Genomic DNA, 14484 nt, shown 5'->3' with positions numbered 1-14484 from the left:
AATGCTACAGAAGAACTTTTCAGCGCTCAGATTAATTCATGAGAGTTAAGCATCTTGAACACATACTAACGAGCGTTTCCATCAGCTCCTGACGTCCTCTGTATTTTCTTCTTGACTTCACGTGGGGGTCTCCTCTCCCCCTCTTCCAGAGCAACGTGACAGTTTCTTTTCAAAAAGGTAAAAACAAAACAAAACAAAGAAAACCAACAAACTTCTCTCCCTTTGAATGATTCCCCAAGGGAATTCATAATTTCTTTCAGTCAGTCTGAACCCCAGGCTGCAGGTCAGCATTTCAGTAGTTACGGGAAGACCAGAGTTACTGGAGACCAAGAAAGGAGCGGGCGGAGGAAGGAAGGCGAGGGGCCAGGGGTTTTGTGCAAGATTTAATAAAAAACAAACAAAAATAGGAATGGTTGCTTTCAACATTTTCCAGGATGTGAAGGGTTTGCCACGATTATCTGGGGTGTGCTTCTAAGCTGCATCAGTGGAACAAATACAAAACGCCGTCCTCCTCTCCGGCCAAAAGGCAGTGCACCTCCTCCTCTGACAGCTGGGCTACTGAGCCAGGTAGCAGTGCTGTGATCCAGGCCGAGCCGGGCGTCTGCATGGCCTTTTCTCTTACCAACTGGGACTAGTCTACCCTGGGGCGTGCTTGCCGCCGGGCCCTGTCTGCACGCCAGCGCTCAGTGAGACAGGGCTAGCTTATCAACAGGCTGCTGAGCCTTAATACTGACAGTGAGTGCAGCGGCTTACAGCAAGGGAGGGGCTCTCACAGACGCCGGCTGCAGGGACGGCCCTCCGCAGCCCCGCTGCTGAACTAATTTCAGAATACCACGGAAAAACGCTTTGATAAGACCATAGGAAGTCTAAATCAACACAGCAGGGAATGGTGTGAACAACCCCTAAACCAGTCTCTCGTGCATCCATACCCACAGTTAATGACGACAATAACAATAATAATAAAAAACAAAGGTACAGACAAAAAGCAGCGCTCGGGTTGTGCTGCTACAAGCCGGGAAAGGTGCGTGTTCAAGTTGAACGGGACACAGCTACTCTTTCTTCAAGTCCCTGGATTCAAAGAGCTTCAGCCGCTCCTGCACCGTCAGACCTTCCTTCAGACTCTGGTGGAGACAGGGCAGGAGGGGAGAAACGAGCTCACGTTAGATCCTCCGGACCAGACTGGACCTGGTGGCATTGGCTTTAGTCAGAGAGGCAGGTGCAGATGCGGGGGGTGGGGGGCGTGTCCTGAGATTAGGGGGGCATGCCAGGAAGAGAGGCGTCCTCTGGGAAAGCAGTGGAATACATACTTGTGGAATAAGTTTTTCCCTTCAGAAAATTACAAGGATGAAAAAGGAAGCATATCAGAGAAACGAGACCATGTGTTTAAGTAGCTGAAATCTGAGCTTAGGGCTCTTTAGACAAGCAGTGATCTGACTGATGCAACCAGGAAATGAGCAGATTGTGCTATGAACTAGGAAACTGCCATCTATGTGTCTTTTCCCACGTGTGGATTTACCCCTATCTGGCTCCTCTGTGATTATTAACCTGACAGCCTCAGATGAGGAGGGCCAGGGTATCCCGACCCCAGCCCCACTCCCATGGGCCTCCTGCAGGACCTGCTGCCCTAAGAACCTTTCCTGACCAGAAACCTGCTGGGCTCACGACGTGTTACAGAGGCTTAGGAACATGCCAATATATCTACGCAGACTTGCAGAACGTAAAGCCAATATTCTGCTCACGTGAGATCCTGGAAAAATGTAAATCTGAATGTCCAGAAATGAGTGACATTTTACTAATTGGGGGATAGATATTTGCCATTTCACTCTTACAGACTTTTCCCAAAGATTTCCTTTTTCTTCTTCTTTTTTTTTTTTTTTCAATGACAGGTCTCCCTCTTTCACCCAGGCTGGAGTGCAGTGGCACAATCATAGCTCACCGCAGCCTCAAACTCCTGGGCTCAAGCTACCCTCCCACCTCGACCTTCTGAGTAGCTGAGACTACAGGATCACACTACCACGCCCAGCTAATTTTTTCTGTTTTTGTAGAGATGGGGTCTTGCTGTGTTGCCCAGGCTGTTCTTGAACACCTGGCCTCAAGTGATTCTCCTGCCTCAGCCTCCAAAAGTGCTGGGATTACGGGCTTGAGCCACCGCGCCCAGCAAAGATTTCATTTCTGAATAAGAAAAAGAAACAGCACTTTTCAGAAAATGACTGGAAATAAATGGAGTTCCAACATCAGCTGAGGCCCACGGCCAGTGTTACCAAGAGACTCAGCTGGAGCGGGTAAAGGCATGGGCTTGACTGAGAAATATGAAACAAAAGGGATGGCCTCTGGCCCAGGGTGCTCAGGATTATGCCATTTTTAGCCAAAAACCTGTATAATTTGAAACCAAATGCTGCAACCTCACACCTACTGGCGCCTCCAGCTTTGGCTCCAGCACTGTCTGGTGCAGAACTGGGGGACTGGAGCACTTGCCGGCCAGCCTGATGCACGTTGAGGTCTGGGGGCCCCAGCACCCCAAGGCTGGTGGGAAGAGGGTGGGCTCTGGTGTCTCCACCCCATGCAGCTTCACCCAGAGCAGGCATGCGTGTATGTAAATAAGGAATTATTTGATTTTTAAATGAAGGGTTCTACTGCTAAACATTTTGAAACTCACTGGTCCAGATGAACCTCAACTTAGGCAGGGTGGTTAACTTGGTTAGGGTTTTTTTTTTCCGGTAAGGGTTACTTTTCAAGCTTGCCACAGAGTGGGCGGGGACACAGGGAGCAGATCCGGCTCCCATTCTGTGTCTCAACACCCACACCTGCCTCCAGCATCCTTGAGTTCCCCCCTCCAAGCACAGGGGTCTTGTAGAGGAGCTGAGCAGACTTCTGGTCACCACCAAAGGCGCTGGGTCCACACAGGCGGCCCCCAGAGGACAGCAGGGCCGTCACTGCCATACCCTGCTCCCATCTAGCTGGGGACTTTGTAGCAGGACTGCAGTGGACTGGCTGCTCCTGAGACCCCTGTGGACAGTAAGTACCCAGCCTCTGGGTTTGCTCCCTGGGGGCACCACGTCAGGAGCCCCCAAGTGGCAGAATCACGCTGCAATAGGTTTGGGGCAGGGGGCGTCTGGACAACCACGGCACCCAGCATGGTGGCTCCTGCCTTCTGCCCCAGTGACAAGGGCAGAGCGGAGGCTCAGTGAGGCTGGGGTCGCTGTGGTCGTAAGGACAGGGAGTAGACAAGCCCTCATGCTACCCTGCACCCAGATGAGGGCCAGCTCTCGCCAAGCCTCTCTGGCTTCTCTCCTGGGCTGCCACTCAGCCCAAGGACAGGGCAGTACAGGGACCGTGGCTGTGCTGGGCCCTCTGGGTGCGGCCAGCTTTGGGACTCACCACCAGGCTGCCCCCCCCCCCCAGTGCCTCCTACAACCCCACAATGAGCTGGCCACAGACATAGGGCCCCCTAAGAGCCCCAAAAGAAGCATTCTCTGGTCTCAATCTCAGCAAAGGCTGTGCTGCCCTTAAGTAAGTAGCTAACTTTAATTTTATGGGCACTGAGACTTTCCATCCTTTTTGGCAGGATATAAAAATGGGACGTAACAGACACAGCTCAGATCAAACGCCACGTTAAAAAGTACCAATGAGAAGTGTGGTTTCTGGGCAACTTCACTCCACTGTCTTCTCATGGCACTCGGGGGTCTCCAAATACAATCAAGGCAAGGGCGACGCCACCCCGTGTGCCTGCTGATGTCTCCTGAGAGGGGCTGCTCTGGCCCCACCCCGCCCTGTCACACTGCAGTGTCCCTGAGGACGGCTGCAAAGTCCCCATCTTTTTGCTGTGGTCAGCAGGACGGGCCCTGCACACCCAAGCTTTCTTATTATGGAAACCCAGCCAAGCCAAGCACCAACTCAAAAAACCCCTCGCGGGGCTTCTCTCCTCCCTTTTCTGGGTCCTCCCTCTCTGGGAGTCTGCGTCTGCCATGGCACCCAGACAGTCTCTCTTGGCTGTGCCCAACAGTCTTCTCCCTCGTACCTATGCGCTGGCCCACAGCACACCTTGCTGCACAGGCCTTACTGCCAGGAGCTATGGGCCTGTCTCTAGGTCCCCCAGGGATGCTCACCATGCGGACATGTCCCCGGTCCTGACGGAAGGGTCCGGCAGAAGCTCTCTGTCCCCTCCCACCACTGTCATTTGTGAGCATGGTCCAAAGGCACAAACTACTACAGTGAACTTCAAACTCTTCAGGAAAAGCTCAAAGATAACAGCTAGAGTTTAGCCTCAAATAGGACGTAGATTCTTCAATAAGAAAACCACGAAGCAAAAAAGAACAAGTTTCTTTCTGCTAAACAAAACATTTTTCATATTTAAAGAAAAAAGCCCAGACTAAGTCTTCAATCAAGCCTAAACCACATTTGGGTGTAAGTGACTTGGGATTATAGAAAAATAAAACCAACTGACTAGGTTTAAAACATTTGGATTTTTTCAGAACTCTTCCTAAGGCAAACCTCCTTCCCCCAAGCTTCAGGCCGAAGCCCCTTGGCCGGCCGTGGGCTGTGGGTCCCCCAGGAGGCGGGTGAGCAGGTCTGCAAAAGGAGTCAGTGTGGACGCTTCCTGTGTCCTTAACCTTCTCATCACTGAGTGAATGAGATCAAGCTGCTAAGCTGGTAGCCACTCATTCTCGGCCCTGCTGAGCAGACAAGAACCTGGTGGGCAGGGACACGCGGTCCTCCTGCTCACGCTCAAAGGCTGGGTCTACCACCACGGTCCACACCCCCACCCCCTTCTCTTTGGGACAGTGCCTTCAATAGCATCCAGAGAGAAGCTTGTTTTGTTTAAAAAAAAAAAAAAAAAAAGTGCTGGTAACTATCCAGGCCTGATTGTGGATACCACGCTCCTCTGAACCATGCTCCTGAGCCCCACCCTGACTTACCTATCCCCGGCCCGTGAGCCCCAAAGGAAGACAGGCCATGACAGGTGGTGAAAAACCCGGGTATGGGGGCCTGCCCAGTGTGCGGGGGGCTCCTCTGCCTCCTCGGCCAGCTGGCTGTTCACTAGGTGAGCAAGGACTTCAGTGACGACAGACTTTGCTTGCCAGTGGCACTGGGTGTCTGTCAACTCCACCTCACGACAGAGGGCAAGATGGCTGTCCCCAGAGAGGGTGCAGTGAGTTCGGCCTCCGTGCACAGAACCCAACATGCAGCCTGCCCACCAAGCTGGGGGAGCGCCCCTTTGCCAGGGGTCAGCTCTGTAAGAGGTTAGAGTGCCAGTTAACTCCCCAGAGCAGGTAAACAAAACCACCCTTGGATTTTGTGTGTGCTTGCTGGAGCGGGATGAATTAAAGTAACCATGACACAGGCATTTGCTACGGAGGTGTGAGCAGTGCATGCAGAGGCCACCCCTGGGTGGGCAGGTGGGTGGGTGAGAGAGGCGGTTTACCTACATGACAGGGACCTGGAAGCGGATGCGTTTCAGTTATCCCATGAGACCTGCTCAATTACGGACTGTCAGAGGAGAGAGCAAAAATGAGACACACACACAATCAATCTGAAATGTGACACGCTGGATGCCCCCCACTCCCCACCCCTGCCCATCCTTCCCACGAGACGCAAGTCCACTCTGGAAGCACACTAGCGATTTGCTGCTTCCCGGTGGGGGCAGGGGGTTCATCTCTTGAAGGCGGATGGCATCAGTATTGTGACTGTGACACGCAAGGAACAATACAGACACAGCGGCTGACTTGAGGATGGGCTGGGCTGGAACCTGGCCTTGGAGGCAGGAGCCGAATCACTTCAAGCCCTGCTTCCCGCAGCCCTGGCCCTTCAGCGTCCTGCCAGGCGGTGGCTCCATAAAAGAGACATGAAGATCGAAGCCACCACACCTGCCCAACAGGGTGAGCCCGCAGGCAGGCTGCCTCTGGGCTTTCCGCGGCAGCCCGTGGTTGGCCTGGCTGTGGCCCATGCTGGGACTTGGATTCGGGCTCCTCTCCCCAGCGTTCCCCAGCTCCACCCCTTAGGGCTGGACCCCAGACTCACCTTGGACCTGATGTTTCTAAGTTGCCGGGCGACACAGGACCTGTCTTTCTTTAAGAAGTCAGGGTTGCTTTTAGATTTCATTATATCTGAAGAAACAAACAGACCCATTACCTTTGTTTTCTAAAACCTCCGCAATCAGACTGTTTAAACATTTTCCAAGCTTATTACTGCAGTACACTTACGACATTTCCTTAAATAAGTGAATTCAAAGCCAGTGACCATAACATACACTAGATCTTTTTCAGAACACCACAAACACCAGAACAACAGGAGAACATGCACGTAGAGGCCCTGGCAGGGCCCCCGGATCCACTGCCTGCAGCCCGGAGCAGTCTCTTCACTCCACATGAGACCTTAGCTGCTGAGCACACAAGTGTGCCTGTTATTCACCTATTCCCGCCTTCCTCCTGATAACACAGGACTGTTATAAAACAAGGTAATAAGGCCGAGTCCTTCTCATAAGCTATCCCACCATGACAACACTCCTGTAGACTTGTGAAAATGTCTACTTAAATATCTGTAAAACAAACATACATTGGGTCATACCATACCATACCATCTATCCCATGCACGTGGGGGTTTTTTGGTTGTTTTTTACTTCATATGTGTATATATAGTTTGGGTTTTTTCTTTTTTGTTTGTTTTTTGATTCTCAGCTAAAACAAAAGATATGTATCTATTTATTGATACAATATATTGTACGATACAATACAATACTCTCAGCCACCACCGAGAACAAAACTGGTCCAGAACGTCAGGTCCAGGGCAATAGGCACTGATCTGGTCTGAGCAGGACAAGTCTCTCAGTAGTGGTCTTGGCGATGCAGTTCCAGATCCACCCAGAGGCAGGTTCCAGACAGCAGCATGCAGTCCAGCAACCTGTGCCCGCGTCCTCAGCCTCTGGCATTCCATGTTTCTGCTCTTGGGGCCTTCGTGTGTGCACACACAAGCCATTTACTTAGAGCTCTGCTCATCTTTTGTGCTCTGCCCTGCACATTCGCTTCGTCCTCCAGCTGGTCCTCATGGCGTGGAGGTGTCTAGCAAGATGGCAATATGGCCCAGAGTAGTTTTGTTTGTTTTTTTTCTTTTTACAGAGACAGGGTCTCACTAAGTTGCCCAGGCTGGAGTACAGTGGCATTCACGGGTGCAATACCACTACTGATCAGAACAGGAGTTTTGATCTGCTCCGTTTCTGATCTCCTCCAGCTCACCTCTCCTTAGGTAACCTGGTGGTCCCTGCTCCTGGGAGGTCACCAGATGCCTGACTGGCACAGCACACTACAGCCCAAAACTCCTGGGCTTAAGGCATCTTCCCACCTCAGCCTCCTGAGCAGCTGCGACTACACATGTGCGGCACAACACCTGGTTGCTTACGTATTTATGGATTTCTTTCCATGTCAAAACAAAAATATCTACCTGACCTCTTTTAACAACTGCATAGTATTCTACTGTGTAGCTATGCCACAGTGCAGACAATCCTCTATTTGATGCCTAAAGGTAGAATGCAATTTTTGGCTCTTATAAACAAATGCTCAGATAACTTCACACATTTCTATACATTTTTCTAGAAGTTTTACTGGTATTTCAAAGGAATACACATTTTCTCCAAATTCTAAGTCTTCCCTCTCAGTGTCCCCTGGCCACTCAATCTCTTCCTCAGTAACAACCACTATTACCATTTTGTTACCTTTCCAGTTAGTCTATAGTTTGATTTTAAACTTTGGTACACATTGCCTCATAACTCGTACTTCCATCAGCAATGCAAACGATTTTCTCCACAGCATCTGTCAGTACGCCACCATCACTATTCCCTGGCTAGCTGATAGAGAAAATGTTGAATTTTTTGGATATTAGTGGGCTAGAACATCTTTTTATGTGTTTCTGGGTCTTTTGTAAAAAGGTCAGATGAAATTATGTACTATCTGAAAGTGTTTAATAAAGTGTTAGATCATTAATCTCCCTGCCATCTCTTTTCTTACATGGTTGCCTAAATGTTTTTGGTCAAAAAAAAAAAAAAGGATCAGCCCTGCTGTTCACTTGAGAATGTGGGAGCCTGCTTCCCGCCCGCCCTTGTGGCCTACGGACTTTCTGGTAAAACTCTGGGATCAAGCAATCAGTAAGCCGTTCTACCCAGCTGCTGAGTTCTTTAGCAAAACAGAAAAATAAGAGTTGTCCTTGCTGTGAAAGTGTGTGCTGGGTGTGGTTTCTCCCCAGAGCAAGCGGCCACGCCTGGCAGGAAGGCGGTCTCTGATCCCGTGTGCAAGCCCTCGCCATTGCACTTCTACTGGGAAACCTGGGGCCGCAAAGAGCAGTGGATTCTTCTGCTTTGAACCGAGTACCGGAGAACTTCTGTAAGCAAACCCACGAGCTCCCGAGCAACGACCAACCCAAAGGGCAGAGCCCGAGCACGCACCGTATCCTGACACAGCAGCACTCTCAAGGGACTTCTCCCCCAGCGCTTCCGTTGCGGCCTTTAGCTGCTCTTTCAACCTGCTGATGTCGCAATCAGCTTTTGCCTTCGCGATGCTGAGCTCTGTGTAGATGTCTTTATACTTGTCACTGGCGTACTTCTTGTCCTTGGGAGTGAAAGGAAAGACACGAACAGCAGTTACAGCCAGGGGAGGAGAGTCACACAGAACTCGGCCTGTACCCATGGGGCTGACCACCTGGGTCCTCGCCTGTCAGCAGGAGAGGAGACTAGCCAGCCTCCATCTTCCAGAGGCAGAAACAGGACACAAAGGAAAACAACAGGGCCTGAGGACACAGGCACAGCAGAGATTCTCTGTCAGAACACAGTATGAGAATTCCCAGGCCCAGTGAGTACAGGAGGGCAGTGCCTAAGGCCAGCCTGCTGCGGCCATCTGCCTGGAAAACCCTCTCTGCCTTGGACTTTCTAAGTGACTAAATGGCCACCAAGGATTCCATCATCTCCCTCCCGACTCTAGATGTTCCTTGGAAGAGGCCAGCAGCTGACTGGCCAGTGAGGCCTCACTTCACTTCCCAAGACTCTTCCCCAGGGCTCCACTGTTCCCACCGGAGCACACAAGAAACACCTAGAGGAAGATGACAGGGTAAGGCCAAGCTGCTCATTCCCATGTAGCTACCTGCAGGCTGGCCTTTTAAGAGAACTCAATTTTGAAACCACCTTCCTCATGAAAGTGACATCTACTCTATAACAGTCTGTGCTCAGCCACGGCCTATGCGTTCGGGAGACATGTGGCCAGAGTCGGTCCCCAGACCCACTCTCCCACGGTGAGGTGGCCTTACCCGCAATGCTGTCTGTAGCTCGTCCTTGAGGGAGCTGATCTCCTGTTTTAGGTACTGTATTTCTGATTCCTTGACCCGCAGTAGGACCTAGAATGACAGAGAAATCAGGGATTGATGGGATCTTTTTTTTTTTTGAGACAGAGTCTCACTCTGTTGACCGGGCTAGAGTGTCGTGGCATCAGCCAAGCTCACAGCAACCTCCAACTCCTGGGCTCAAGCGATCCTTCTGCCTCAGCCTCCCGAGTAGCTGGGACTACAGGCATGCGCCACCATGCTCAGCTAATTTTTTCTATATATTTTTAGCTGTCCAATTAATTTCTTTCTATTTTTGGTAGAGACGGGGTCTCACTCTTGCTCAGATTGGTCTCGAACTCCTGAGCTCAAACGATCGGCCTCCCAGAGTGCTAGGATTACGGGCGTGAGCCACCGCGCCCGGCCAGGTATTGATGGGATCTTAAGTGCAAAGACTGAGAGGTGAACAGATGGCTCCCCGCCCCACCAGTGCCCAACTGAAAATATAATTTAAACATCACTCAAAGCTCCAATTTTATATAGAGAGATAGAAAAAAGAGGAAAGAAATTTGCCATGATCTGGCCAGCACTTTGGGAGGCTGAGGCGGGAGGATCGCTTGAGTCCAGGAGCTCAAGACCAGCCAGAGCAGCACAGTCAGACCCTGTCTCTACCAAAAATAGAAAAATTAGCAGGGCATGGTGGCGCGTGCAGTCCCGGCTACTGCGGAGGCCAAGGCAGGAGGATCAGTTGAACTGAGGAGTCGGAAACCTCAGTGAGCTACGATCAGGTCACTGCACTCCAGCCTGGGTGACAGAATGAGACCCTGTCTCTAAAAAATTAAATAATTAATTAAAAAAATAAAAATTAAAGAAATTGCTATGACTCCCCCCGCCCCAGTGATGAGGACCCTCCTCCCCAGCCTGGGGCCACCGTGAGGTGCACCTGCCGACCCACTTGTCTCTGGAACCAGGCACTGAGGCTCAGGAATGTTGTGCTGTGGAAACTTCTGTCAAACTCACTCAGCCTCTCCTGTCCGTTTTTGTGGTAAAGTACTCATTTAGTATGAGACATTTTTAAAATGAAATTTTAATTAAATGGGGAGAAATCTAAACACCTTCCCAAAAGGACATTATATATACCAGAATCAATCATTCCGAGGTAAAATGAGCTCCCTGACCCTGAGGAGTCGGGCAGCACCATCCCGAGGAGCTGCAGCCCTGGGTGACTACAGAGTCCTGTTAAGCTGTCAGGGTCTGTGCGGGGGCGGGGAGGGGAGGGCTCAGGTCCCCACGGCGTTGAGAGGGGCTGCCCCGCCATGGCGCCCACGCTGCCTGGCAGCCAACTGCTCCTTTTGCTGCCACGGGTGACCTGGATCTTTCCATGCCTTCTACCCTTGCTGTCTCATGTCCCATCCCTCCAACGACCCCATGAGCAAGGGGCCACGTCGTGCTCCCCTCAAGGCTCATGAGGTGCAGGGCTGGGTAACGCAGGGCCTGGCTCCTGCCAGTACCTCCAACTCATAGGCGTCCTTGCCATGCGTGAGGGGTGACCCAGCAGCCTCCCCGCCGCCATCACCAGTCAGTAGCGTCCGTAACCGTGTGATCTCCGCAGCCAGGCGGTTGTTCAGCTCCTGGGGACAACAACACAACAGTGACACTCCACAGAGCTGCTTGGGGCAGAGTCCCACAGTACGGCCTAGGAAGGTCATTTCCCACTAACAATGTGCAGCGATTGGGCACCCCGAGCATGGGGCCGAGAGCAGTGCCTGTGCATGTCATCGTGTCTGAGACTTAACAGGGGAGGCTGCCACTGCCTGTGACGTGCGGCCTCTGTCAGCTGCTTTTAGGGCATGTAGAACCGCTGTGCGCAGGATTCCCCTGATAACCTGTCGATTCTTTCTGTTGCGATAACTAGCATCAATCTGTTCCATGGCTGGTCCCACCTGAGCTCCTGCAGGACTATGCCACCCTGCCCTCCACCTCCCACTCTGGACCTCCTACGTGGCTGACAAGGGGCCATCCTCAAGCCACTGCGGTGACTAAAGGGACCCAGTCCTGCCTGTGCAGTGGCCATGACCCCGGAGGGTCCCAAACAGGAACGAGGCTGTGCCCAGTGCCAAGGAGCGTGCTCGCAGGGCAGGGCCGTGCAGAGGGTCATTTGACTTGGTGCCCACAAAAAAGCTGATAATGTACCGACCCTAACTCAAACCTCCCACGTAGCCAGGATTTAAATGTGCCCCAATTTTCTGAGGAGCAGGCAGATTTCAAGAGGACAATCCGACAAAAATAAACGTGAGCAGCGTATGGCCCTGACTCGAGCAGCTTCAGCGCGTCCCATCCTGAGGGATGGGGTCTGCCAAGCAGGGACAAGCCTCCCAGGCCCCACCGAGCGAGAACGAGCCAAAGACTCAGAAGCTCAGAGAGGACATTAGGACATCTCGGCGTCTCAGAAGGGCCAGAGCAAGAGCAACTCCACACGACAGTTCGCACGGCAGGACAGCCTTGTCCTGGGGCCTCTGCGAGTTTCCATCCACACAGAGCGAGGTCAGACAGCCACGCACCAGGTGACACGGAGAAACCTCAGGGTCAGGCAGCCACTCCGTGGCTCAGGAACCATTGGGGCCACCTCCGGGCACGGCCTGGCCCCAGCTCCCTCGTGGGCTCACCTGGTTGTGGGCGTTGAGCTCCTGGTTCTCGCGCTGGCACTGCCGCAAGGCCTGCCGCTCGGCCTCTAGCGCCTGGGCCAGGTGGGCGTTCTCCAGGCACTTCTGCGAGTACTGCTCGGAAAGGACCTCCAGCTCCCGCTTCACTGACTGCAGCTCCTCCCTAAGGAGAAGGCAGTGCTCATGCCTCTGCCTATGCCAGGACCCGGGCCTCTCAGAGGCCACAGGTCACTTCTTGATACCAGAGGAACAGCTGGACACACAGTAGAGCTGAGCCTAGAGGGCCTGCGCTCCAACCTGTGGTGCTCATTTAGAGTGGGGGCTCCTCACAGAGATGGCCCTGCACCCCTCCTGGGTCCCCCCTCACACAGTCTGAGGGTGCTACCAACAGTGCTTCCCTGGGGATGCCAGCCAGAACAGAATCCAGCCCAGCATGGCCACACAGAAATCCCATTTCTGGGAGAAGTCAGACGTGGGACTCTCTTCTGACTCGGGGTTTGTTTTCAGTAAACCAACTTGGAGGCCGTCTGTGTCCAACAGCCAAGACCAGCCTCCGTAATATGTAGAAAACCAACCCTCGTGAGGCTGCTCTGGTCACCCTCCCACAGGCAGACCAGGGACAAGGGGCTTCCAGGTGAGCCATCCAGTCCAGCTGAGGTTAAGCGTGACTCTCCATAGGGTGCCGCCAAGCTGCCACAGCCTCGGCCTGACAGCGCCAGCCGCTCCCGAGAGGCAGGGGCCCCGGCTTCTGCTACGCTGCAAAGCCCCTGGTGAAGGCTGAGCACGCACAGCTGGCCCTGAACCCAGCAGTGCCACTTCCACCAAGGGGAAGGTCGACAGCAGCTGTTCTGGTCGGTACGTCCTCCTGACCAGGCAGAGGGAACCAGCACATGTGCAGAGTCTGAAAGGCAGGGATTGTGGCCACCTGCCACGTGCGGCCAGGGGGTGTCGGGCACCAAGCCCTGGCTGGCCTGGCTCCTGCTGGGCTACTGAGGCAGCAGGTGCTGACGGAGAACAAATTCCAGACAGCCTTGGAGATCAGCTCTGAACGAGCGAGGATTTTAGAATTTTGTTTGTTGTACCTTGTCCTATGGATTTTAGAGATTAGTCTTTGCATGTACGAAGCCTCGCTTGGGCCGTGCCCTGCCCTTGGAGAGAAGGGCAGTCTGAGCTGCCCTCAGCACCCACGGGCCCCTGGGCTCTGACTCTCGGAGGCCTTTACAGAGACACAGGAGGGGCCCAGCTCTCTCCCTGGCCGGCCCCCCACCTGCTCTGTCTATGGCAGGGCCGGGCCCACCCACTCACAGATACTGCCGCCTCAGGGCCTCGATGTCCGAGTTGATGCTGCTGATCTGGGACCGCTGGCTCTTCTCCAGCTCCCGCTCCATCTCCTCCCTGTGGGCGTTCTTCATGGCTTCAATGGCTACAGGCAAGGATGCTCGTCAGCGCTGCAGGGCCGCGCCACTCCCCGTGAACAGGGTGACGTATGCCCAAAGTTAACGCTTAGTCAGTCAGAGTCAGGTGCTGTACGGCAGGCTGGCTGCACACAAACCAACTCTTTGAGGGAGATGCAGGCTGGGAGAATTCCCAATGAATTCTCCCAAAAGGCGCATAGGTGCTTTTGGGTTTTCGTGTATATGTTAGAAGAAAACCAAACTAATTAAATAAATGTTGGTATCAAATTCAAGCATTCATAAAACAAGCAAGTTTTTGGGCAGGTGTGTTTTCTTCCTTGGCACTGAAATAATAAAGTACTATAAGGTAACAATTAATTACACAAAGGGAAGGCAACGCAAGATCGACAGGACAGGTTTGCGCAGGGCAGAGAGCATCGGCCATCACAAAGCATCTCGCCAGGTGGAGGCTGCAGCAGCTTGGCACTGGCGGGCACTCCAACAGAGGTGGTCTCATGCCGACAGGTGTCTACTGGGGGAAAACCACCCATGTGACTACTGAGGCAGAGGACAGCCCTTCACTGCAGCCGGCCACGCAAGGAGTCACGCAGCGCTAGAGGGCTGGCTCCTGGCTGGATGTTCTCAGAGGGCTCCTAGAACCAGCATTTGCCTCAGAGTGAATTGTCAAAGAACACTCCTCAACAGGAAACTTACATCGCGGCCAAAAGGCAATTCAGAGGCTGGTCATTTCTCTGAGTCGTGCACCTAGTTCAAGAAAACCTGGCCACCCAGACCACCATGAGTTACCCCAGCCCCACCTGAGATGGTGGCTGCTGTCTCCTCGGCTAGGAGGCGGTCTTTCTCCTCCCGAAGCTTCTCCAGCTCCCGCTGGTGCTGCCTCTGTAGATCGTCAATCTTCTTCTGGTGTGTTTCTTCCATTGCTGCAAACCCTCGCTCACACGTGGCCTGCAAAACACAAAAGAGACTTCACAGACTTCCTCCTTTACCTCTAAGTCAGGCACCTGTTTACTATACGAGCCAGCAACCCTGCCCTGTGCAGGCCCAGCTGTAACTCAGCGCTCACTGAGTGGACCCCATGGTGGGGGCTCTAACGGCGGAACAGGCTTTCT

At 53.0% G+C, this 14484-nt stretch overlaps 1 protein-coding gene across 5 annotated transcripts in view; it reads right to left on the bottom strand.

Moving 5' to 3' along the window:
* Positions 1–370: 370 nt before the first annotated feature.
* The window catches only part of MPRIP (myosin phosphatase Rho interacting protein), a 132988-nt gene continuing 118874 nt past the window's right edge, over positions 371–14484 (bottom strand). For 3 of the 5 annotated variants that reach the window (XM_012651422.1, XM_012651424.1, XM_012651425.1), the window contains 8 exons: positions 14173–14320; positions 13266–13383; positions 11964–12123; positions 10809–10928; positions 9286–9372; positions 8432–8594; positions 6019–6104; positions 371–1121 (listed from right to left, as the gene is read on the bottom strand). In XM_012651422.1, coding sequence (XP_012506876.1) covers positions 1050–1121; positions 6019–6104; positions 8432–8594; positions 9286–9372; positions 10809–10928; positions 11964–12123; positions 13266–13383; positions 14173–14320 — 954 coding nt within the window. In that variant the 3' untranslated portion in view covers positions 371–1049. Of the gene's footprint in view, positions 1122–5426; positions 5488–6018; positions 6105–8431; positions 8595–9285; positions 9373–10808; positions 10929–11963; positions 12124–13265; positions 13384–14172; positions 14321–14484 lie in introns of all 5 variants that reach the window. The other 2 variants (XM_012651423.1, XM_012651426.1) reach the window with 1 other exon arrangement.

Source organism: Propithecus coquereli, unplaced genomic scaffold, assembly GCF_000956105.1.
Source record: "Propithecus coquereli isolate 6110/MARCELLA unplaced genomic scaffold, Pcoq_1.0 Scaffold355, whole genome shotgun sequence".
Classification (NCBI taxonomy): domain Eukaryota; kingdom Metazoa; phylum Chordata; class Mammalia; order Primates; family Indriidae; genus Propithecus; species Propithecus coquereli.
Note: the sequence above shows the minus strand (reverse complement) of the source record. Positions and strands in the feature narration are given on the sequence as shown.